At 44.6% G+C, this 25,914-nt stretch overlaps 1 protein-coding gene across 1 annotated transcript in view; it reads right to left on the reverse strand.

The window, feature by feature from the left end:
• DNAH6 (dynein axonemal heavy chain 6) overlaps positions 1-25,914 on the reverse strand; it is a 254,044-nt gene that overhangs the window by 210,511 nt on the left and 17,619 nt on the right. The window contains exons 8-14 of the mRNA XM_090038956.1: positions 25,769-25,913; positions 17,864-18,032; positions 14,039-14,155; positions 12,339-12,539; positions 10,034-10,154; positions 4,691-4,842; positions 2,693-2,845 (exon numbers count right to left, since the gene is read on the reverse strand). Coding sequence (XP_089895082.1) covers positions 2,693-2,845; positions 4,691-4,842; positions 10,034-10,154; positions 12,339-12,539; positions 14,039-14,155; positions 17,864-18,032; positions 25,769-25,913 — 1,058 coding nt within the window. The remainder of the gene's footprint in view (positions 1-2,692; positions 2,846-4,690; positions 4,843-10,033; positions 10,155-12,338; positions 12,540-14,038; positions 14,156-17,863; positions 18,033-25,768; position 25,914) is intronic.

Genomic DNA, 25,914 nt, shown 5'->3' on the forward strand with positions numbered 1-25,914 from the left:
GCACTGGGGGTGGGACGGGTCATAAGACCCCAGCCAGGTGCCTACCCAGTTCTTTTTCTGGGGGGAGGAAGGTGCATTCATATTGTATACGAGAAAATACATCATGTTCCAATTGTCAGAACATTGAAATTAACCTTAAATACAGTATTCCTCACCTGGGGATTCTATAATACATATACATTATTCAAAAGGAAATAATAAGACAAGATTCAGAAACTAAAAAGAGACAGTTCGCCCTTACCTAGAGATTTGTCTGCTCACAACAAAAAGCACAGTTAATCTGGAAAGAATTTTTGAGCTGGTTATACCACCTCTCAACATTCAAAGGCAGCTTCCTGCCAAGGATTTCTGATACCACAGTTCCCTGTATGCAAGCTTGGTAAACTATACTGTCAGCCCAGCAAATAACTCGCAAGCTTAAGACCCTAAACAAACTAATAACCTATACATGAAAGGAGGAAATAGTTCAGACTAATGAATTTCCTGCTCCAAGAAGAATATTTTAAGCTCACTGTCCATTCAGCCAACTGGAATGGACTACAGAACTTTAACAATTAGTAGAAACTCAGCAAAAGGGAAGGAAAGAAAGCATGAAAGGAGAAAGGGATGATAATACTGAAGGAAAACACTGCACTCAAAGACCAAAGGCAACATTAGAACTGAATGAGACAACTGTGTAACAGCTGTGTAATAACTCTGTAGTTGGTTCGTATCATGCCATTAACTGAGTATGTGGCCAGGTGCCCCTGTGTCTGGGAGCCCCAATCAGCTCCCAGCTGATGCTGACTCCCAGCTGCAGGAGCACATGGTCCCATGGCTGGGAGCCTCTTCCCAAGACTCCCAGTTTCAGGGGCACCCCACGTAGCCCTCTGGCTAGGAGAACACAGCTGATGCAGTATCCCAGCCATGGGATGCTTCATGCAGCTGTGGTCAACTGTTGTCTCCCAAACACGTGGATGCATGAGGTGCCCCAGAGGTTGGGACACCATTTCCGCTGTGGTCTCACAACTGTAGAGGTGCATGACACCACATGAGCTGTGGTCTGTCTGCCATAGGGACCCCTGGGGCATCCCCACTGCTAGAAGGCCAGGTCAGTTAATGAGGCTCCCAGCTGTAGGAGCTTGATTACTGCCAGTGCTAGGGAAGCCTGAGATCAAGCTCCCCCTGTACCAGCAATAAGCATGATGGGATCTGATTCACAAACACACAACTGTAATTCCTGCCATGCATGTGTGGATCATGTATTAGGCCCCATTGTGCCTTTACCTGCACATACAGAGGGCCCCCCCACTAAAAAAGCATTCTGTCACTGCATCAGCCTTCCTGCATCCTTTTCTAACACTACCCAGCCTCATGGGAAGTTGGTTTTTTTTTAAAAAGTCTTTAGACCACTGTAAGTCTTCCTAGAATACTATGGTTTTAACCAGAAAAAGTATCTTGGAGCTGTACAGCTGTCCAAACTATTATCTTACTTTAACAAGGTAAGAAAGGTCTTTACAAAAAGATTTCTATAAATTTCTGATGCAGATACAAAGACGCCCACCCAGGAGCAATAAACTCCAGCACAATAAGTGCCAGAGTTTATTGCTCTGTATTAATAGCATATGCCGATGCACCCAGAAACACCTAGTTGGAGGGCCATATTTTCAGGATCATTACTGATCCTTCCTGAGGAGGTGACAGGAATGAGAATAGTTGCTTTAAATTAAGAATAAAAATCACTGATACAGTAACCAAAAATGTAAATGACTGTTCTAACACTGATACAACACTAAATGTAACTCCCAAACTTCAAGGGGTGTATAAGTACAGATATATATTTGTCCTAGAATGGATAAGTATGCAAGCACAATGATAAGAAGTTGGACTGTCTTTTCTATAAGAAGCATAGTAGTTCCTAATGCAGCCTCTTGAAATTTTAATGTGTTGCAATCTGGGCCACTGATGAAACAACTGAATTAGAAACAAATGTTGGTGTTGTTTGAAAGTGAACTCCTATCTCCCATGACAGGAGTTAGTTCCACTGGTGCAACTCAGCAACTAAGTCAAGCAACTAACCTGTACCTGCTATGTGGGTCCTGTGTTAGGCTTCTATTAGGTTACCTTTCTGGTTCTCTGCCACTATTTTAAAGAATAGGCAGAACCTGGAAGGGTGAACTAGTTGTCCAAGGATCTCAGGTGTTGTTCTCAGACTAACAAGGGGAAAGGCTGAAGAGACCCTCTGTTTAGGCAGTGCTATTACCTGGCATCTACATATCAAAAACAATCCTAGGCTTTGCTAGCTAGGTTGCCAAGGTAAGAAAAATGACATTCATGGAATAAAGTTCAGGTGCACCTTCTCCTCCATCAAGGTTTGTGCACCAGAAGCCTGCCCAAAAAAGAAAGTAACTCCAGGGAGACGGGCAGTAACCAAGGTCTTGAAGGGTTTTTTTCAAGCTGCTTCTACCAGGACGATGGTAGATTATTGGACTTGTGATGCTTGTGATGTTCTGTTTAATCAGAAAGAGTTTTATCGCTAACACTTCTCACCAATCAGCTGCCCTGTTAACCCAATAATGATGATCAGCTCAAATGTCCATTCCTGCCCATATGTACAGCCTCTCTTGTCCCACCTTTTCCAAGAAAATATGTGCAGAAAATATGCTCTCATCTGACTCAGACAGTGACCCTCTTTTCCACTTCCTGAACTTACTCTTTCCTGTATTTCATCAAGAAATATCAAGCTATTAACATATTCTGTAGTTGTGGAGGGGAGAAACTCGAGTTTAAATTTGGCATCTTGTGCTTCAGCTATAATGGCAGCCACCTTTTTCTTTCCAATAACAGGAAGCATATCATTAATGACCTAAAAAGGAAAGAAAAATAATAGATTGTGTAAGATGCTGCTAAAAGTAGAGGTAAAAGCTGTGCAAGCACCTACCTTAGTCACGTGGAAAATCTTGGTTAACTGTTCACCCCTAATCTTGTGCCCTATCCTTTAATCCTTCCTTGCATGAGTAATCCCACAAAATTCAATGAGACTACTTGCATGACAGAGAACTGCAGTCGTGCAGCAGCAGCAGCCAGATGGAAGACAAAGACCATATGTTCAGCCTTAAGATAAATGGTGTCTGAATCTTTGACTAGCAACTTTTCAAAACAGCTAAAGAACTGGTGAAGATAATCTGGAGAAGGATATCTTCCAGGCTTCTCTGCCTGGAAGGTCAAAGGCTGCACACTTAAGGCATGTCCTCATGAGCAGGAATGTGCTTTCCCTGGGGACAGCTAACAGCAGCACATATTTGTGCTGCTGCTAGTTGTCCCTGGGGAACACCCCTGCACGCATGCTCTGGCATGCAACAAGTTGCACCAGGTGAGGTAGGGGAGGCTGAGGCCAGCACCTGGGCTGCCCCAGCAGCCTTACCTGTGGTTCTGAGGGTCTCATAGGGCTCCAGCAGCAGCAATGCAGGTGCACAGCGCCATGGCTGGCTGCCTGAGTGTGGCTCTGGCTGGCCAGGCTCCAGTTTCTAGTGCAGGTCTTTTCTGACACTGGGATATCCCAATTTTTAAAAAACCCACCAAGCTGAAAATTAGCAGCGCAACAAACACCTGCATGTACAGTGTGTGCTGTCTGCAGCACGGCAAACTGCACATGCGTACTTGTGAGGACATGCCCTTAGGGGTCCAGGATGTATATGGTGAAAAACAAATAAAGGCAGGGTTCCATCAATACTATGGAACACATAAAATATATATTGCTGCAATATTAAGTTTGGGATTTTAGTCGAAAAATTCTAAGTCATGCTTTTCCAAGGCAATTTTAACATGGCCTCCATATGTTTATCTGGATTATAAATATTTATCTGGACATAAATACAACAAAATACAAAAAATCTATCTGAAGCTCTTGGATTTTAGGCATCTTCGCCATTAATTAAAAAACTACAATATATAGTTACAAAATCAAAAAAAAAAGGTATATTCCTCTGAAGCCTCCCCTCACCACCACCCAAAGAAATCTATGGCACACTGCAACTCGAACTCTCCTAACACTCTTATTTCCACTAAAAATAAATATATCTCCAACTGTCACAGTTTGCTGAAATACATACATAGGCAGATAGGTTCTATGTCATGACCAGACATTTAAAGACTTAGCGTATTTTAAACCAAAGGGGCATGAATTGTAAGACTTGTGCTTGCTCATGAACACTGCCTCTTCCAGCAGCTCCTTTCTTTTTAGCCAAGGGAGTTCCAGCTTGAGAGCTCTGTTGACTTCAACTGTAGCTGTGTGCCACAGGGAGAGAGGCTGTTCCTCAGAATATGAGGTACCAGGCCATTGTGTGCTTTATAGTAGAGAACCTCAAACTCAACCCAAGAACAACAGGCAGCTAGATCTGAGAGTCCTGCTGTCATGTGCTCTTTCCTTATTCAGTAGAATATTGTGCCAAGTTCCACACTGAGATATTTTCCCATGTATCTTAAGGAGGTAGCAAACAGCTGCAAGGTTAGTGTATACAGCAATTTAAGAAGCACAGTGAAACCCTGATAAATGCTGGAGATATTATAATATTTTGGGGACTAGACTATAAATAACAGTATGACTTCAAGCAAAAGACACTGTGTAGCTCTTCTGCTTGAAGTATTGGGCAGTCACTGACCAGAGAAACTGAAATCACAAGAATGTATTCCATATTATCTTCAGAATTACCTCCAAACAGCGCACTGGTGATGGAATTAGTTTTTCTTTTAATTTTTTAGCATCTATGAGCAACAAGCCTAAATTTCTCTGCTGCTTTATAGCCAAAGCATCTTTGTGTTCTCTGTGATACTTCTCCAGTTGTTCAGCAAAGAAATCAACACCTGTGAATTATAATTAGATTGTGAAGCTAAGAATAATAACCAATACTTTGCTTCAAGACAGCTTTGTAAAGTGTTTTTCTAATTGTATCATGTAGTCATAAACTGTGAGAAAACACACACACACATCTAGGACTCTGGTTATCTAAACAGAAACAAATGCAAACTTATGCTTCTCAAATAAACAATATACTGCAGCTATACACATTATGCATTAGTTTTTTCCAGCCTAAGATTCGACATTAAGAGACACACAGAGACAGTTCAGTTTGGATAAAATGAGAAACAACATGCAGCTTTGCCTAAAGCAAAAGCTGAGCCTTTAAAAAATTTAAATTAGATTAACTTTTTTTAAAGGCATGATGCTTCCTCTCCATGAGTAAACACAGGCAATGGGAATGGGCATTGCCTTGGCATATGACAAGGCAGGGTAAAATGCTGAGGCTTTGCTAAGGCATATGGAAGAAATCAACCCAGGCGTTGCTGATAAACTCAGGCTGGTGGGGCAGGTGGAACATCACACCTGCCCCAGCAGGTGGGGGGGGGGCAGGTGGGGGGCAGGTTTACAGCTGGGCACTCTGGCCAGGAGTGGGGAGGCTGCAAACTCCCCTGCTCCCAGCCAACCTGCAACCCCCAACCCTGTGTGCCACTCCACCCACCCCACCAGTCTGAGTTCATCAGCCACACCAGAATCAACCACTAGAAGCAAAGGCATGCACTGTTGCCCTAATGGCAGAGACTCCTATAAAACACAACTAGAACCAGCAGTACTGGCCTAGAATGCCCACAATGTACTGAAATGCTCATGCCTAGGGAACATATATCTGACCAAAATGCTGAAAGCTTTGTCCGTCTGTGTATCACGTCTGTGCAGAGCAACTTGAAACATTAGGATCTTAGGTAGATGTATCCATCTGAGATGCAGATTTTACAAGGGTTTTTAAAGCACTGAATTACTGAACCACAGATTCATAGAAAAGTAGGGTTGGATGGGACCTCAGGCAGTCATCTAGTCCAATCCACTGCTGAAGACAGGATCAGCTTATCTAAACCATCCTAGACAAGTGACTAGACAATTTTTCCATACTTTTTTTGAAGCATAGTGCCCAAGACTGGACACAGTGTTCCAGGTGAGGTCTCATCAGTGGAAAGATCACTCAGTACAGCCTGGTATGCTTTTGGCTTTTTTGGAACAAGGACCACTTAATAAAATTTATAATAAAACATAACATAGGGATATTGTGATTATGTAAAAAGCAAAACAACCCAAACATTGTAATCCTAAGGAATTCAGTGAGGGTAAAATTAAATGAAACGCATGTATCTTATGGTAAGGAAAGGCACAAATAAGGCACATTTACCTTAAGTATGCAACCTTAACTGCCATCCTGTACAGACACTAAGCAATATTAACCATACAGTTAGATTTGTAGACCCAAAGCAATACAGGCCTAGAAGGGACCTCAAGAAATCATCTAATCCAGCTCTCTCCTTTGAAGAAGGGTTAATACATACTAACTTATCCGAGATCTCCAGTGAAACTGATAACATCCTAAGGGAGCCTGTTCAAGTATTTCACTACCCTTATAATTATATCTATCTATCTGTTGCAAACAGGGGAGAAACTTGAAAAATTAAAAAAAATACTCTTCTCCTAAATGTAAATATTATGTTAATTCTATACTAATTTGATAAGAAAATGTGTCCCGGTATAGACAAGTATGGTATAGATTTCTCTTTGTGTGAATGCCTGTCTGGAAGTTGCTTTTTTCCCCTTGAATGACTAGATTGCTGCTAGTTAGTGAGCTGAAGGTCATGCAATGTGAAGCAGATACAGTAAAAGAAAGCTACGTTTTTCAGGCAGCTCTGACCAGTTCTGAAGGGAACTATACCAGCCAACAGTTGGTTCTAAATTGGTTGTATATTAGCATTAGGAACATAACCTAGAAACTGATATACCATATCAGAACAGGGTCTTATCTGCTAACCTGTTCTTTCTGTGACAGTTGTTTGTACCAGATGCTTTAAAAGGAGGGTACAAGAAACCCCACAGAAGATAAATATGGAATAATCTAACTCTACAGAAGGTTCAACATTTCCTGAGACAGATAATGATTAGTTACACTTTAAAGCATAAAAGTAGATACCTTTTATACGTTTTAAACCTTATCGATGTGCTAATGGCATACTCTTAAACCTAGGATATTGGCCTGCCTAGACTGACTATTCACTCCAGTCCACCACCTCCACAGCTGACCAGCCAGGTTACATATAGGTGGCCAGCATCATAGAAAATTAGGGTTGGAAGGGACCTCAAGAAGTCATCTAATCCAAACCCCTGCTCAAAACAGGACCATCTCCACCGAGATCATTTCAACCATGGCTTTGCCAAGCCAGGCCTTAAAAACCTCCAAGGATGGAGATTCCACCACCTTTCTAGGTAATTTGTTCCTGTGCTTCACCATCATCCTATTGAGAGAGATTTTCCTAATATCCAACCTAAACCTCCCTTGCTGCAACCTGAAGCCTCCATCAAGGCCATCTGCCTACTCCCTTGCTACCCGAGTAGTCAATCAGGGTTAGCTGACCCTACTTCTCTTCTTATAAATCCCTGCCCAGGAACAGAAAGTGTCTGGGCAATAAGGCTCAACAGGGGAGCCAGGCTGCTTTGCTGTTTCTCATGCCTTGTACTCTGCCTGATCCTTTGGCTACCTGACCTGCCTTGCCCTTGGACTCCACACTCGGCCTAAACCTTTGGCTTTCTAACCTGGCTTTGTAACCTTTCCAACTTTTTGCTTGATCTCCTGGCTTCTTGACCCAGCTTGCCTTTTGACTCTGCACTCTGCCCAGCTCTCTGGCTCTCTGACTTGGCTTACTGGTAGACGTGCACCAATATATCGGTCTGATATCAGATAGGTACCGATCTAAAGACAACTGGCTGTATCAGATATCAGCCCAATGGCTGTATCGGATATTGAACAATAAAATGCCTGTGCTGCACACAGATGCAGCGCAGCACTCAGGCAGTGAAAAGCACAGCTAGCAGCATGGAGAGCTGCCTCCAACTGGTAAGTCTGGTGTGGTGGAAAGGGGGGGAAGGGAAGGGGGGAGAAGATCAATGCCCGCTGCGGTGAGGGAGGGGACGGGGCAGGGCCGGGCACTGTCCAGGCAGGGCAGGGGGGCTGGAGCCGTGGCTCATGGAGGGAGGGGAAAGAGGCAGCTCCAGCCACTGCTTGCACCCCAGGAGGGCACGGGGAGGGATGGGGGGGAGGTGTGTACCCCCTGGATCTGCACGGGACAGGGTGGGGCGGGCTGCAGCCAGAGCTATGCAGGCCTCTTCTTGGCAGGGACTTGGAGCGGGCACCAGCAGTGCTGGAAGGATACTGCATCCACCCCAAATTTTGCCACCACTCCACTCCCAGCACTGCTGCTGCCAGCTGCCCAGCACAGCTGCGGCTCTTCCCGGCTCATAGGTAGAGGGGAGGCATTAAGCCACAGCTGCACCGGGTGACTGGCAGCTGTGGCATTGGGAGCAAAGTGCCGACCAAATTTGAGGTGGATGCAGCACCCTCCCAGTCTTGCCAGCACCCGCTCCGAGCCCAGTCCCCACCGAGAAGAGCCCTGCACACCCCCAGCTGCAGCCTACCTTCCCCGTGTGGATCTGGGGGGTACACACCCCCCTCTGTGCCCTCCCAGGGTGCAAGCAGCAGTGGTAGCAGCCTTCCTGTCACAAGCCAAGACTCCAGCCCCTCCCCCCTGCCCTACCTGGGCAGTCCTTGCCCCTGCCCCCTCCCTCACCACAGGGGGCGTTGATCTGCTGCCCCCCTTATGCCCATTCCCTTCCCCCTTCCCTTCCACCACACTGGACTTACCAGCTAGAGGTAGCTGTATCGGAAATTGGTATTAGTCGATATGCTCCCTTAATTATCGGCTATCGGTATCAGCCCAAAAAATCTCTATCGGTTCACCCCTACTTCTTGGAGTGACCTCTTGGCTTCTGGCTTCCGAGCACTTGAATTCTGCATGCTCCTTCTGACCCTGCTTGCTCCCCTGCACTCCGTGTGCCCCCAGACCTGACCAACCATGATCTGGTGTGACACAATGTTATATTAACACAGAAAAGAAACTGATTCAGGAAGTAAATTGTATCAGATATTGGGGTCTGAGATGGTAGGTTTGTAATGAATTGTCAGAAAAATAGACTTCTGACTGAGGTTTGTATTTGGCTTACATCAATGGCATTACTTACAGTAAATACTAAAAGTACCAAATACCTATACATGTAAAACTACATTCTTTCCATTCATAACATCTACTGGGATTCTGCCTGGTGTGAACCACTTGAATACAAGTGATTCAAGCCTCACTGTAGTGAGCTTGTATGTGTTATAGGCCTCTTATAGGCTCCAACAATCCTTCATTTATTAGTATGTCGAGCCTGCTGGGCATAGAAGGGTAACAAGATACCCAGGGACTTGTGAGATTTCTCTGGTGCCACTTGTAGTGGCATGTTCAAGGGAGGGACAGGGAGATGGCAGCAGGGAGAGACAGAGAAGGACAGGGAGACTGCAGCAGGGCCCTGATATTCATCTCCTCAGTATTGGTGTTCTTTGCCTCTGCCTGCCTTTCCAGAATCTGAGACTGTATTTGAGGAACTGCCTGAAACGGACCACTGAGCTGCCACCAGTTGAACTGCCTTGGTGAAGGAAGGCTGAGGCAGGGGAAATGCATCCCTGAAAGTGGTAGATGATGCAGACTTGTGTGGATACAGCTGCATGCCTCAGACCATTTAGCAGGAACAAAATTGATAGGGATATGAGCACTGGAATAGTGGGGTATCCAGAGATGTGGAAGTGACTGAAAGGTCAGAGGGAATACAACAGACTTACCAGCTGGATGCAGCTGTATGAGGTTCATAAAGGAACCAATCACCCATTTATAACATTGTTCCTATGGGAAAATTGGTTCCAAGTTACAATGTTTCAACTTAAGACAAGGCTTTCAGGAACCAATTATGTCGTAAGTCTGAGGACTGCCTGTAATCTATCAAAAATCTGGTAACTGGTTTAAGGGGAAAATTGATAACAAAATCAAGAATACATACTGCAAATATCTGTTGAAATAACAAACATAATAAAACACTACTATCTGCAGAATACTGTTAATTAAATTATTACTAATAAAAAGAATTTACCATGTTCTTGCTGTTTCAGCGCTTCCAAGTCAAGACTTTCATTTTCTTTGAAAAATAATCGAAACCTTTCAAAAGTATCTGCATATAAGTTGGCTGCCTCAAATGCTGAATGAACAGTTTCCTAAGTTTTATAAAAGATATAAAACAATTATGTAAAATATGCACAATCTGTTTTGATTGAAGTTAATAAAAAAAATAAATGTTATATGCTGAATTTTGGTTTTTTGTACAAAAAAGAATCTATGGAGGAATGGTATGCAGTTCATTAGATTGGTAATAGGGTAGAGAGTGATTTTAAACTTTCACTAAGCAGTTCAAATATAGTTTTGATGAATAGTGAATCAAGCTCACTGACATTTAACATTGGGTTAATAATATGGATGAAGACATTTGCTAGTCTCAATAGATGGGTGTGCAGTGTCTACTATTTTCTAAGCTTAACCAAGCCTAGGGGCAGTGAGACAGACCTTAGTCCACCTATCAGGCACTTAAATGTAATTATGCTGCTGTTACAGGTTACCTTTAAAATATTTTAAATCTGTGGACTGTTATGCTGTTACAAAGTTAGAACAGCTTCAGAGCAGTCACAAGTTAAGCCTTAATGACATCTCAGACCAGCAGAACTGTGACTGGTGAGGAAAAGAGTGGACAGAAGCCAGGACTCTATCCCTCCCCTGGGGTAGTGGGGTGGAGGAGGGTGGCATTAGCTCAGAGGTCGGAAACCACCGTGGGGGTCTCTGGATTCCCTGCCATAGTCAGCAGGGGACATTTGAAGTGAAGGGCAGCAGGCAGAAGTAAAGAGAATGGAGTAGGGGGGAAAAAAGGAATAAAATAAAGAAAGAAAGAACCAAAATACTGCATGCGTTTCACTGAACTGGGACAGGGGGTGGGGGCGGGGTTGGGTTAGTACTCATACTGGAGCAGAGCCAATATCCAGCATGCTTACTGTATACATACAACATAAGGCAGTGCTGAGACCCATTCACAGAGGTAGATAGTAGGTGTGTGCAAAGAGGGCCCTGTTAGATTAGGAATTGGCCCGAATCAGGGAGAGTGATTCAATATGTTGATTCAGCTCGCTGTCCCTGAGTCAATTCGGCCACTGTGAATCACCGATTCAGACACAGACAAAGTTTTAAAAGTTTTTTCTACATACCTTGAGGTGGCAGGCGCTGCTGCTCATGTTCGCCGCAATGCTGGGGCACATGCAGCATTCCACAGGAGTGCAGGGGTGGGGGATGGATGGACGACACACCCTCCACATGCTTGGCAGCAAACCCGGAAATGGACCAGAACTACTTCCAGTTCACTTCCAGGTCTGCCAGGGAGCGTGCTGTGGGGGGACCCCCGCACCTCCTCGGTTCAGCAATCGGCTGCAGGGGGACCCCAGGTACCCCACTCAGACCCAGGAGGCACCAGTCACTGAGCTGAGGGAGATGTGGGGGGGGTGAGGGGTGGGCCCAGCGTACTCCCCAGCGGACCCAGAAGTGCTTCTGGTCCACTTCCATGTGTATTGCCAAGCACACTGCGGAGCCCCCAGTGCTTCTGAGGGATACTCCATTCACCCCAGCATCGCAGCACTCACAAACCCCTACTACCTAGAAGTATGTAGAAAACATTTAAAGCTGTGTCTATGTCCAAATCTCCAAATCTTTCTGAATCTCTCCAAATTGATTCAGAGGGTTCCAATTCAATTCAGAGAGATTAAAGGGTCCTCTGATTCAATTCAGATTCAGAGATTTGGCCACCAAATCAGGCCAAATCTCTGCTGAATTGAATTGGACCAAAGCTTCATGTAGCCCTAATAGATAGTAGGATTGCTGTTGCTGTTTGCACAGGGGTGCTGGAGCACACAGCAAACTGGTGAGTTGTACCTGCGTGCTCAGAGTGGTCAGGGTGTGATAGGGTCACACCCTTTGTGAAGGAAGATAACCATCAGCTGGAGTGGCATAACTTTAACAAGTTTAGAGGGTACTTAGGATGGGTTAACAAACTTGATTGAGTAAATTTAAGTACCTTTATGACAATTTGAAAGACCACCCATGGGGACCCAAATGTTCCATTCTGTTCCAATCCTCAGAAAAAAAATTAATGCAAAAGCAAATGGGTCTTCCTCCTGGTTGCTCTTTTTTGAAGTTTAGTCTTAAGGCTAATATGATGGTATTTTACAAAAGCGGAGATCCTTAATCTGTTTTTCAGGGATATGGCCCAATATCTTCAAACAGTCTCACAACCATCATTAATTAATTAATTTTAATCAAAGAGAGGAGAAAAAAATCATATAAAAAAGGAAAGTGTTTGGTACCTTTATTTGCTGGATGATAGTCTGCAAATGCCTGTCATCTTTAAACATGGTTGATAAGCTCGGCCCTTCACCACATGTCTTTTCTTCAATAGTGTTATTAATGACAGGCTGAGTAAAGGCATCAAAGTATTTATCGGGTACAAGATTAGCGACAGACAACACAGTTTCCTGGAACTGATGTACAATATCTGCAATACCATCCTGTTAGACAATAGAAAACAACATCCATAAATGCTCTTGGAACCTTCCTGAAATGTAAAATAAATTAGGATGTGAATGTAGTTTTAGGGGTGCAGCAAAGAGATACAACACTTGTTCAAACCTAGATATATCTCATTCATTTCCAGACCAGCAGAAACGAGAGACATAGCAAGGCAACATGCTAAGCACTTCGCTTTTCGGAAAAGATGAATCTGGGATGGAGCCCCATGGGAAGCAAATAGGAAGAGCCCGGCTCACACTACTGAAAAGTAGAGATGCTTTTCCTGAACAGCACGGCTTCTTGCCCTTGATACAGAAAGTTACTGTGGTATCACTAGAGGTGACAGGAAAGAATTTCTATGTACCCAGTTTGATTCTCCAAAGCAAAAAAAGGCATTGATCCTTTTTTCTCTATAACTGAGGTAAGGTGACTGGGACAACAGGCCTGGGTGTATGGCCTTTGAGAGGGAAGAAGTGCAAAAATAGCTGGTGTTTGTGGCAGCAGGTGACCACACCGCCACCACTAGCACCATGGCAACCAACACTACTCCATGTGTCACTGCTGCCCAGGGTCCAAAGTATGGCGATGTCTTGGGGGCACGGCCTTTGTCAAAAGTTGAGTTTCTTCTGTTTTCCCTTTCAGTATGGAGGAAATTTGCTGTTTGACATTGTTAAATTTAAGTGGGACATTTTATAAAAATAAGCCTATTGCAGGTAAGGACCTCACTGCGTCTTACCTTAGCCTGGCTCAGCTGCCTGTACACCAAAGGGATTTATTATTTTCCTTCTCTTAACTTCAGACTCAGGATTTTAGTGATTTTTTTTTTTACTCTGGACAACATTCCTCTATGTTTTAACTAAAATTGTGGGCTGATTTTTACTTGCACAAATGACCATTTATATTTCTGGTGGGAAAAGGAGTCATTAAAAACGAATTTACACTCTAAAGTCCATTCTTACAGTGGCAGCATAGAGTCCTTACTGTGAATACATATCAGTCTTTGTATGAACCAATACACATTCAGGGCCTGCTGCATTTGGAGATTAGCTCTGCTACCCAGATTTCTTCATTACAACATGGCATTCTCTTCTCAATCTTCTAGTGGAGATGGAGTATGTAAGACACCCAAATAAAAGGCAGTCAAAGAGCTAAGGCTGCTGGCAAACTCTGACCAGTGAATTGGGAAGTGTCCTATACCCTGAAGAGGGAGGGATCAACTAGACAGAGTACAGTTAAGGGTGAAATGCTGTATTCAAATGGGATTAACTCCTTCTGCACACAGGCATTCTTGAAATTCAGTGCATAAAGCCAGCTCAGTTTTTAGGGATCTCAAAAACAGAGGTTTTGCTAGTTTGCAAGGGCTCTTTTACACTACTGTTATAACCAGAAACCATTCTGCCCCAAAGTAGGTAGAGGGCATCAGCAAATCTGACCTGCAACACTGACATTTCTTTGGACATTGCAACTACCAGAGAAACTGATGCTTTTCTACACAAACCTGGAAGTCCTCCAAAGGTGGTGCAAACAACAATGTACTGATCTCCAGAATTAACTCTGTGAGAAACATGGGGAGATATGCTTCTTCTTCATTCTGCCCTCCGATCCCAGGAGCAGCCTGAAATAGTGTGAAAAAAATTACCCAAAGTGAGCAATAAAGAAATACATACACATTGTAGGTGAAAGCAGGGTGAGAATTAAGGGGGAGCTTGGGGGGGAGGAGCTGAGCCCTCCCATAAGAGATGAGTGCCCCTCTGTAAGATTTGAAAATCATAACCTGCAGGGGAGAGGAGGGGGTCCTGAGCAAATTGCTCCTTTACTTAACTTAGGTGGACTTGTTAATCAATAAACTGGTTTAATTTTTTTTGCAGACCCCCCAAGAGTCAAAGTGTCATTTGAACCTGGGTGAAAGTTGTACATAGCTTTCTGACTGTGGCCTTGCACTTTTCAGATATGTAACAAAAGAAGAGTAGAAAAGCCTAGTTCAAAAAGAACAAACCAAACAAAGTGGAAGGGCCTTATTGGCAAATGCATGGCACAGACACAACAGTTTTGGGCACTTTAACTAATTCTGTAGCCAATGGGAAAAGATGTTGGGAAAATAACCTGTGTAACCAAAGGAAGCATAGGGCTACAACAGATTTGATTTCAAAGTGTGCAGCAGGCACTCTGGAACAGTGCCACCACAACATAAACATGATGAAATCTGGGAAAACCAGGGACATGATAGACAGACAAACATCCTGAGAGGGGCAAAAGACCATGCCATTGTCAAAGTGACCAAGGGGAAGAAGGGGAGCAGATCATACATAAGAGAACAAGCAAAAATAAGGACTGTGGACTCCGCCCCATCTACAAAAAAGAACTGTGGATCCCAGAGACTCTTGAATGCTTGGCCAATGGCAGGGAGATCCTCTGTCTTCAGAATTATGTAAGACAGTGGTGGGCTAGCGGGCCACTTAGGGAGTTTGGGTAAGCCATTGCAGACCAGGTCAACACCCCCCTCCCCACCCCAGCTGCAAAACAGCTCGCCAAAACTCCCTAAGTGGCCCTCCGGCCAAAATAATTGCCTAGTCCAGGACAGAGAGAACAAAGGTTAGGATAACCTAACCTTTGTCCCCTGCTTCTCCCTGCACCCCTCCCCAACCCTGAGTCGTCAACATGAGTGCAGCCGCATGAGTGCAGCCGCGTGCTGGGGAGCCACACCAGCTGCACCCACATGGTCTGAGCCGGCACATAGGCATATAGCACAGCACCAACCCGGCCACATGCTGGAGACTCAGGGCAAGAGAGAGGATGCAGGGAGAAGAGGGCTGGAAGCTGTGGGTTATCCAGACCCCGCCACACCAGTGCATTCTGCACTTCTCCCTGCACCCCCTTCTCTTAGAGGTGCACTGATATATCAGTGTCATACTGGACTGGCACTGATAAAAGGAAAATTAACATTATCGGCTATCAGCTTTTTTTGGCCAGTGTAGCCAGTAACATACCAATAAATATAATATGCCTTCTGGCCAGGGCCCCCAGATGCCACATGCATGCATGTAGCTGCAGCATGCATGCTGCCAGGAATGCAGCCGGCCAGTGTGGAGAGCAGCACCCTGCAGGTAAGTTTGTGGAGGGGAAGGGCCATGGAGGAAGGAAGGGACATGGGAGGGACAGATAAAGGCCCCCATGGTGAAGGAGGGAGTGGGACAGGGACTGGGGCTGGAGCTGGGGGCGCTGCCCAGCCAAGGTGGTGAATGGGAACACAGGGCTGGGGTGAGGAGCGGGACAGAGTCGCGGGTGGCTTATCCAGGGGATGCAGGGGGAGGGGGAAGCTCCCCAATGCTGCTTGCATCCCCACATGCCCTCCCCACCCAGATCTGTGCACAGGGTGGAGACAGGCTACCCACTATGGGCTTGGGCCTTTCTGCCTTGCTGCATTTGCCCCGGGAGCCACGCATCCCCTGCCCATCTAGTGGCAGTGGAGGCAATGAGTTGTGCCTCCTGCTGCGGGGCAGGCAGGGGATGCAGAACAGCTAGCATGCAGCTCCTGGGGAAAAGGCAGCAGGGCAGAGAGCCTTGAGCCCACAGCGGGCAGCCCAGTTCCATCCGCACCCCACTTGGCTCCACTCGTAAAAGCATCCCCATGCTTAAAAATGATGGCAGTGGCACTTGACCTAAAGCTCATTTGAGAAGCTCTAATTCAGGTGCCCCCGCTGCCATTTTTTAAGCACCAGGACACTGATCCCCCGGATGAGCCACCTGTGGCTCTGTCTCGCTCCTCACTCCAGCCCTAGTATCCCATTCACTACACTGGCTGTGCAGCGCCCCCAGCCCCAGCCCCTGCCCCACCCTCCCTCACCACGGGAGGCATCAATCTGCATCCCCACCACACCTCTTCCTTTCCCCATGCCCTTTCCCTCCCCCAAGCCCCTTCCTTTCCACAGACTTACCTGCAGGATGCTGCTTTCCACACTGCCCAGCTGTGCTCCTGTAAATTGGTTACCAGATTGGTATCAGCCAATATGCCTGGTGAATAATTGGCTATTGATATTAGCCAAGAAAATCTCTATCAATGCACCTCTACCTTCCCTGCCCCAAGTCCCTAGCACATGGCCAGGCTGGTGCCATGCCCTGTTCCCAAGCACTGCTTTGGGACAAGTGGGAGCAGCTGGCATGGCTCCTGCCCAACCCAGCCACATGTTGGGGACTCTAGGTTGGGCAGGAGCCGTGCATACACTTCAGCTACACTCACATGGTTCAGCCTAAAGCAGTGCATAGGAACAGAGCACAACACTGATGCCTGTTCCTCTGCCAGCCCCTGGCCCAGCAGAGCCCAGATAACTTGCGACTCCTGGCCCTTTTCTGCCTGCACCCCTACCCCGGCCAGTGTAGAGAACCTTACTTGAGCTTCAACTTGTCAGGTGCAGAGCTGGAGGGGCAAGGAGACAGCCTTACTGGGCAGAAGGCTGACCAGGAGCTCAGCACCCCATGGCTTGGAGCTTAAACTGGGGGTTGGCAGGTGAGACAGGGTGGGCCAGCCGGGGAAGGGAGCAGCTGCTGCTGCAAGTGGCTGGTATGGGGGAGGAAAAATGGAAAACAGCACCGAAAGCCAGGGCAACCATGGGCCAGATACAATTCTCCTTCAGAGGAGCAGCTGCAAGCCAGGTTAAATCACTTGGCAAGCTGAATCCAGCCTGCGAGCCATATTTTGCCCACCCCTAATGTAAGGCATAAAATTGTTAATTGCTGTATTCAATAAACACTCTCTTCAGAAAACGGACTATTCTTGTCCAAGCCTTTTTCATGACTTCAGTGCCACCACCTAGATTCTAATGTTAAATTTAGGGTAAAAGGCCTGATTCCTCAATCCCACTAAGTCAATGGCAAAAGTTATATTGGCCTCTAAAAGACAGAATCCTTCAGGGGTAAAGCCTCAAGACTAGATTCTTCTGAAAGCAGAACTACAAAGGTTCATTAGTGGGACTATGAAACAAACAAGAGCTAAGCATTTTTGTTTCTTTACATTGCTGGAAATAGTAGAGAAGACAGATTACAGACAACAGTGCACTGCATCACAATAGTAACATTTGCAGGACAAGACAAGGCAAAGTGCTTTCTATGACAATAGTAAATCATCAAATATTTGCTTATTAACCTAAATAATTTTCAGCCTCAATTTAAAATCAATATATCAACAAACAAACATGAGATGTCTGGCTAAAGTTACAGCTGGTGGGATCTGGTGGGTATTTAACACTTTTACAAAAAAACAAGCCATTTTAGTCATCACAGTCTGAATCACTACAAGCATTTTCTTTTTAAAAAAAAGTGAAATTACCTTCTTGTCAGAGACTTCATTTTTTAACTCTGTGTTCCATTTCTGTATGACATCTGCAGCAGGTATTCTTTTTAATTTTTCAGTGAGGTAGTTCAAAAGGGAAGTGACTGACTTTACTGCCAGGACATGCATTGTGTTCACTATTAGGCAGTCAGCAAGACGGATAAAGCTAGAGGGACAGAAGAAAAATGTGCATTTCTTTATCACCTTGGATGCATGTCAGAAGGTTCTGTAGCAAAAGCCTCTGATTTTGGGGGAAAAGTTCTGCATTATACTTTCAAAGGGCTGATTCCTGAAGTCCACATTTGTGCGTTGCTCAGGCAGAACTCCCACTGAAACTCAAGGAGCCTTTTCCTTGAGAAGGGGTACGTTTGAAAAATCCACTGGGGAGGAGGGGAGGGAGAGATGGGGAAGGGAGGCAGCTGCCAGTGTCAGAGGAAATAGAGGGAGGAAGGGAGAAAGGAAAGTGCAGAGAGGGCTGTAAAGGTCAGTGGCATGGTACAGGGCAGAAAAGAGGATGTATCAGGATGAGCTGCTTGCTGCTGTTTCCCAGTGCTGCAGGCTAGATCCAATCACTTTGGGAGCTGGATCCAGTCTGCAGGCTGGAAGCTGAGCACCACTGGATTATAAACATCATGGAACAGAATATGAATTATTTCACACTTCTACAATAAACTGAAAAAGCTGGTAACATGACAGATCAGCACTCCAGATTGGACTCCCCATAATTTAGGCTACTTTTAACACAGTGCAGTCAAAGCCCCTCCTTGTTCCCTAGTTCTTGGGGTACACTTGCTTGCTCTAAGCAACTCAACAATTTATACATACAGGTATCTCTTGGTTTATGTGGGTTCTGTATGTGCAAATTCACTGTTATGCAATGACCCTTTTTATACCAAAAATTCATTATATGTGAGGTAAATTTACTCTTATGCACTCAGTGTAGTGGAAGCCTGCAGTCAACTACTCTGTGCAGTGCGTTGTGGAAGCGACACACACCAAAACAGTCTCCTGTGTGGATCTGTGCTCCTCAGTCATTTTCTGCAACACGTGTTTCTGTAGTTGCCATCTCCACTGTGGTAACATTCTCCACCACCCTGTGCTTGTGTGTACTGTCTGCTGTTGGTGAGTACCAAAACTGCCTTGTAAAAGTGATAGAAATGGGTCTGCAGGTCAGTACAGTCGAGGTCTTGGAAGCTATCCCTATTTGTTACATTGTAAAGTGGGTTCCCTTTACGTGAATTCAAATTATGCACCATTTTCCAGAAAGCACGTATAGCATAAAGTGAGGGAAACCTGTATCTTTTCAACAGCTGATTTAATCTGACTCCATATGGACCTCTTCTTTCAATTTTTTTCATGACGTTGATATTACCAATGAAATATTGTTTCTTAGTATGATACATTTTACTGGTAAGGGAAAGATGAGCACAAAGGTGTAACTGCTAAACCATATGATTGTCACAGCTACAGATTCTGGAACTGACCTGAAGCACAGTGGCAAGGATTTCTGCATATGGTATTTTAATTGGAGCATCAGGTAATCTGATGCAGAATGACTGGTATTCAAAAGCTTGTTTAACTTTACCTCAACCATGCAGTTGGTCCAATAAAAGGTATCACCCACAAAAACCTTTGCCTCTCGTTATTCTTGGACCATCACAACTACATCACTCCGACACTACCTGAAGCACAGGAAATATTAGTATCAAAAAATCATACTTTCTAATATGTTAGAGCAGTGATTTTCAACCAGAGTCCTGTGGAACCCTGGGGTGCTATGGAATCCTTCCAAGAGCACCACAAAGGCTAAGTACAGACATTTGGGGAGGTTAATCAGGTTCAAAACAGCCACCCGAGTTAAACTTATCTTGTCCTGGTACCAACCTTACATTTACAAACCTGGTCTCAGTGATCAGAAATCAAAGCCTCTAACTATACAGAAGTTCCATGCATACAAATTGGTCTAAAAATTGTGGAACCTGATGTCAGATAAATCTGGATCTCTGCAGTATCAAACTTACTTGATTTAGGTCAAACCAGTACATGGATAGAACTTCTGTACACTTTCCCAGCACAGCCCTGGGGCTGGAAACCAAGTGCCAACGCCAGCCCTGGGGCTGCACTTTTCACCCTCCCCCACCGTGAACCAGGCTATTTTTTGGCCCCCAGCCCATGCCCCCCACAAATCAGCCAGACCCCACAACCCCTATCCTACAATCCACTCTGGGTGTCACCACTGTCAGAGTCAAACAAGTTAGCCCTGGTAGGGAGAGGAGCAGGAGGGATAGGGGTGTAGGTTCATTGGGTAGGGGAGAAGGGAGCTAAAAACAGTACCCAGTCCTCCAAAGCCTCTCCCCCAAAAAGATCCTATGAGTCTGTCTGATCCTGCCAGACTTTCACAGACCCCAGCAACACCCCACAGATTGCATCTGTCCCCCCATTCCCTAATTGCTCCTGTGGGTCCCACCTGCTTCCTGCCCCCGCAACCCATGGGTCACACCTGCCCCGCTATCTTCCAGTGGACCTCTGATCCCCCCCTGACCTACTTGCTTCCCAACCCTCCTGCTAGCCTCCCCATGCCAGCTTACCTAATATCAGGCACCCATTTTGAACAGATTTAACCTCCCCCTGCTGCATATGAAAACCATGAAAGCCTGGACAGTGTACAAAACAATGGCTGGGGTAAGACTGGATTGTGGTAACAAGACTGCCACAAGAAAATCAAACTCCACTTGCAACCCATTAGGCATAGATACACTGGAGTGCTTGCTGTACCCAATACCATGCCATAAAATAATAGAAGTGGTTAAAATTGTTGGTAGAGACCTGACCCACTCATCACATGTGTGTGCACCTAAGAAAGCAAGAAAAGGCTGAGCCAGTGAAGGCAAAGAAGCTACCTACGCATTTCAGTTGACCTAGCAGATAAAGAAAACAACAAAATAAACATTAATCTCAAGAGAAACCTGTAAAAGGTGCAGGAAAGATGCCCTGTACATGACAAACACACCCTGCTTACATTTCTCCCAACAAACATTTAATGTATAGGGTGTTACAAATGTCTGGAGTTTGGGAAACAGACCATCACCCATACAAGCTACTGCAAATTTGCCTGATTCATGTACGAATACCCCAGAACAGGTTTGGTGACACCTCTAAGGATTCTGTTGGACCACTCAGACCCACCACCTTTAAACTGACCTATAATTGCAGGGGCTGCAGAAAAAACAGTCTTCACACCAAGCCAAATCCAGAACAGGAGCCAGGCAATTAACAGTTGTGTTATGACCTTTTCCTCCATGTTCGTTTGGACTCTAATCAGCCAATCATCAAGGAAAAATGCTTTGAAGCTATATAATTAAACAGTATAAAAACTAAGCAAATTTGCCAGCAAGGTGTGTGCAGTCCAGACCAAGCCATACTGCCACCAAGCCAACAAGTGACAGACCCACGCTTTGAGGTGGTACAAGAACTACTTCCTGCCTGCATTGGGTAAAGACCTGTTTGCAGCTAAGATAATACTAAGGACTAAATAGCTCATTTTATATTGGGAAAATGTCTTTTTCTGTTATTTAATTGTATCTTATTGGAAGTTATTAAAACAAGTCTTCCTGTTACTCATCAACTGAGTCTTGTGCCAATTCTCAGAGCACTAGGTTTAAAAATCTGCTTTCTAAATGCAACGCCCCCCAAGCCTCCCCAAATGTCTTTACTTAGTCACAATGTTAGCAGTGTTAGGTGTGCAAACATAATTCACAAGATAAACCCAGAGATTTCAAATAGGAATCCACAGGCGATTTTATACATGGCTTCAGAGGAGGATGAGGTAGGGGCATTTTAATCAGCGCAGCTCTCAGGAGCCACTCAAATTAAAACACTCACAGCATCTTGTGTATTCAGCGTCCTGTGCTCCAAAATGGCAGTGGGGGTGCTTTAAACTGGTGTGCGAAAAATCAGCCATAGGAATTAATGGGTTGACAAGGTGTCTGAAAAATCATCCATAGGAATGAATGGGATTGACCTGTTGGCAGAAGAACCTCCATTGAAATGAATGGGTTGACCTGGTGTCCAAAAAACCACCCATGGGAAATAATGGGTTGATGAGGTATCTGAAAACTTGACCTGGTGCCTGAAATTCTTGTTGCCTGGCTCTTCCATCCCCACTTCTTGCCCAGCGGGCAGCCAGGCAGGGAGGCATGGAGGGGCTGCCCCACCACGAAGGACTTAAGCCTCCAAAAACGCACCCCCTCCCCACAACCAGGCTTAAGTCTCCCCCATGTCTCCAGTGCCTCCTCACTCTGCTGCTTTAAAGTTAATGACAGTTAAAGTGCCCCTGCCATCATTTTGAAACATGGGGATGCTGAACATACATGACGCCAAGGCTCCTGGAGCATTCTAATTACAACACTCCAACAGACTCCACTAACAGAGTCTAATTAGAATGCATTGGAGCAGGCATCGGGCATGTTCATAGGTACCGCGTAGTGTTAAAAATAAACATTTTGACCTATTGTAGTCTAAGTTCTTTGCAACAGAAGATTTGTTGAATTATTTTTCCATAATTAAAAAAAGGAAGTGAAAACAAAGAGCTAGCATTTTCCTATTGGTGCTCTGAGTCTAACAATGGGGATATTGAGTCTAAAAAAGGTAAGAACCACTGTGTTAGAGTGAACTGTTATGAATTTGTCAAAGCACTGCATTCTAGCAGAGACTGCTCTGCAAAAGGACTTCTGCCTTGCAACACTAAGCATTGCTGAAACTAATATTTAGGCACTCTGTTGCCTGTTGGAATCCATATTAGGCTGGTTCCCTGTACAATGCATGTGAAGAGTCATACATCTGAGACAGGTATACAGTAGACCAAGTAGGGGGCACTTACGCTAGGCTGTAGGAAATCCTGTTAACTTTATCCATCTTCATCTATGAATCTGGCACCTCCTTCTGGGCCGCAAGGAGGTAGTTAGCCATTAATTTATTTCCAGTGTTCATTGGAGTATGAAGAAGAGCCCAGCTGCCTCCTCTTCCCAGGTGAATGCTCTAACCACCAGGCTAGGGTCTTATGCTCATTCACATGAAAAGTAGAATAGTTTCAGAAAGAAAGATTGAAAATCCCTGTCCCAAAACATCCTGGGGATTGACCATTCACAAGCAAGAGAAGATGAAGATGGAGGTAAAAATCCTCTCAAACGAATGGAAAACTTATGCTTTGGCCTCCCACATCTTAGATAAGTATGTCATTGACTACAACAGAAGAGCGTGAGTGCTCTTCCTCCTCCTCCAGCCCTGTTTGGTGCAGAGTCCAATGAATTAGAGATGTTCTATAAATGCTACTAGATAGAGCCTTGCAAACAGCATAGGCAAAGAAATATCAAATTTGTGGATCATAACTGAGCTAAATTGGGAGCTAGGTCCTTAGTTGCACAGCACTGTCTGGGCAAAAGTGGGTCTAGGCATGCCCAGAAGCAGACAACAAAGCAGACAACTAGATGACTAGTGAAGCCTAAAACTGTTAGAAAAACCTTGGCTGTGTGCCAGCATTTGTGGTCACCAGGATTAGGTGGCACCTGAGCATGGGCTTTGAAGGTCTACATTTTGGTTCAACTGGAACAAGAAGACTGTATGTCCTTAAGTCCTTTTCTGGATCTGGCCCTAGTTGCTCTGCAATGAACATATCAAAGTTGTTCAGATATTCCAGGCAGCCTAATCTTCAAGGTATACAGGGCTGCAATAAATCTATAACAAATCCCCACCGCTGACAGTCCTCATGATACACTACTGCACTAAAAGCTTCCAGGATTTGCCCAAACTCTTCCTTCCACCGCTTTTTCTATTTCATACTCAGTTTCAAAGGTTAGCATCTGAACAGTCACTCAAGACCAAAAGAAGAACATTGATGCCCTGTGGCCCTGAAAATGTTTATATTCTGATAGATAAGTCTAGATATTTTTGAGTCTTGCAAACCTATAAAAGTCAATGTTGTTTTACTACAAGAGACCTTGCAGGCATAACAATATTCACGTTGTGTTCTCATATCCACTAGCCAGTTACGAAACACAACTTGAACTCTTGACTCAAATATGTTAAATAAAAAATTATACCATCTGTTACTCTCATTTATAGTACAAGTACAGCACCAAGAGTGGGACAGATGCTTTGAAGACAGGTATAAATGCAAGATACAAAATCTTGGCTCTATTAAAGCCAATGGCAAAATTCCCACTGGTTATTTAAGAGAGTCAGGATTTCACCCATGCTTCCCAAAAAACATATACCAGTGGTTTTCAAATGGTGTTCTGTGGAGCCTTGGGGTTCTGTGATAGGTATAAGGGGTTCTGCAAAATGTTTGGGGATAATGGTGGAGCGGACTGGGAGATGGTGTGCCACCACTGTTTGGCCAGGTTGCCTGGCTCCAGATCAGTCTTTAAAATAAGGGGAGGGGTTCTGCAACAAAAGTGGCATGGAAGAGTTCCATGACTTCGGGAAGCTTCAGAGCCACTGGCGCATACTATGCACTAAGTTGTGGCATTTCCAAAAGCTTTCCGTAAGGAAAAAATGTATAGCTGCAATGCCTAGGAGCAGATCAGAAAAATTATGATGCTCTGAGCTAGAGAGAAGTCCCCAGAAGATATCAGACAGTGATAAAAGACCCATGCCAGAGAAGACAACATAAATGGAGTAGTGAAAAATCATGATTTGTGGAGCACATGTTGAAGAGAGGAAAGGAATCACAGAGAGCTGTACGGGTAGGGTGGGGAGTCAATGGAGGGACTCTAGTGCAGGACAACTAGATTCAGACTTTTGAAGGTTAGACTATTTCCTTACCATCTGTTGAAATCTGAGGTCTCAGAATTCATGGCAGATAGTAATGGGGTGAAACCCCCACCTTCAATCTGCTCCCTGTACACCACAAAGGCACCCTACCAGAGGCAGGTTTCCCCTGTGCAGGCATGGGGCAAGAAAGGCACAGAGCTGCCTCCTCAAGACACCCTGACAAATTCCAGCATTAACATACCCCTAGGAGTAAGTGGGGAATCTAAAGAGCAGAGCTGCAGACTGGAGATTTAAGGTGGTGCTATGGCTCTGCAAAGCTTCTGTATCTTAAGTAGTCCTTAGAAATAATTGGCACTGGGGCCCCACAATCCATTTGGGGAGCCCAAGATCAGAGGAACACAAAGATAGTTTATAACCACCATAGCCACATTAGAGGACTGCAGACATAACAAAGAATCTCACCCATAGTCCTCTGCAGGGAAGACATGGAACAATAATGCAAGTCTACCTGGAAACATTGCTTGAAAAAACCTTAAACCACCTACAATGTAATTATGTGCATACATACTACCTTAAGGATATACAGTTTTCTTATTCCAGGCTACTTAAAACAGACATCCCAGCTAATTCCAGGCTACTTAAAACAGACATCCCAGCTAATAATGTTGCAGAACAGAGAATACAGTCTCTGAATGCTTCATAGAATAACATAATAAAAAGTAATGATGCACAAGAAAGCTATCTTTATTGTTCTATAACTAAAGACAAAGGTAATAATATTCTTAACCTTGTGTTTTTGGTTCTTAACCGATCACTCACAGAGATCAAGACAGAATTTTCCCTTATTTGTACTGCAAAACTAGCCAGGGACATTAGAAGGGTGTTGTTTATTTCTACTGACTCATTATTTTATCTCATATATTCTTTGGTAAGCACCAATATGAACTGAAACATGAGATATTTAGCCTTTGCTAAGGAATAGACTAATTCATAGATGCCCTGATCTGGCATGAAAATTTTATTTCCTTCTGGTGAGCCCACTACATACCAATATAGTGACTGTAAGGAACACTGCACTTAAACTGTTATGAAATTATTTAAAAAGAGAGCACGAGAACAGCAGCTACTAACCAGGTTAGCCTTCTACAATGAGACCTTTTGCTGGCTTGTTCTGTGTAGGTCATTTTATCAGTTGATTCGCCATATAATTCTCTTTCAAAATGAGGAAGAATAAGCATAGTTGAAGTTGCTAATCCAGTTGCCACAGAAATCTGGTC

This window comes from Crocodylus siamensis, chromosome 3, assembly GCF_052110815.1.
Source record: "Crocodylus siamensis isolate JL-2025a chromosome 3, ASM5211081v1, whole genome shotgun sequence".
Classification (NCBI taxonomy): Eukaryota; Metazoa; Chordata; order Crocodylia; family Crocodylidae; genus Crocodylus; species Crocodylus siamensis.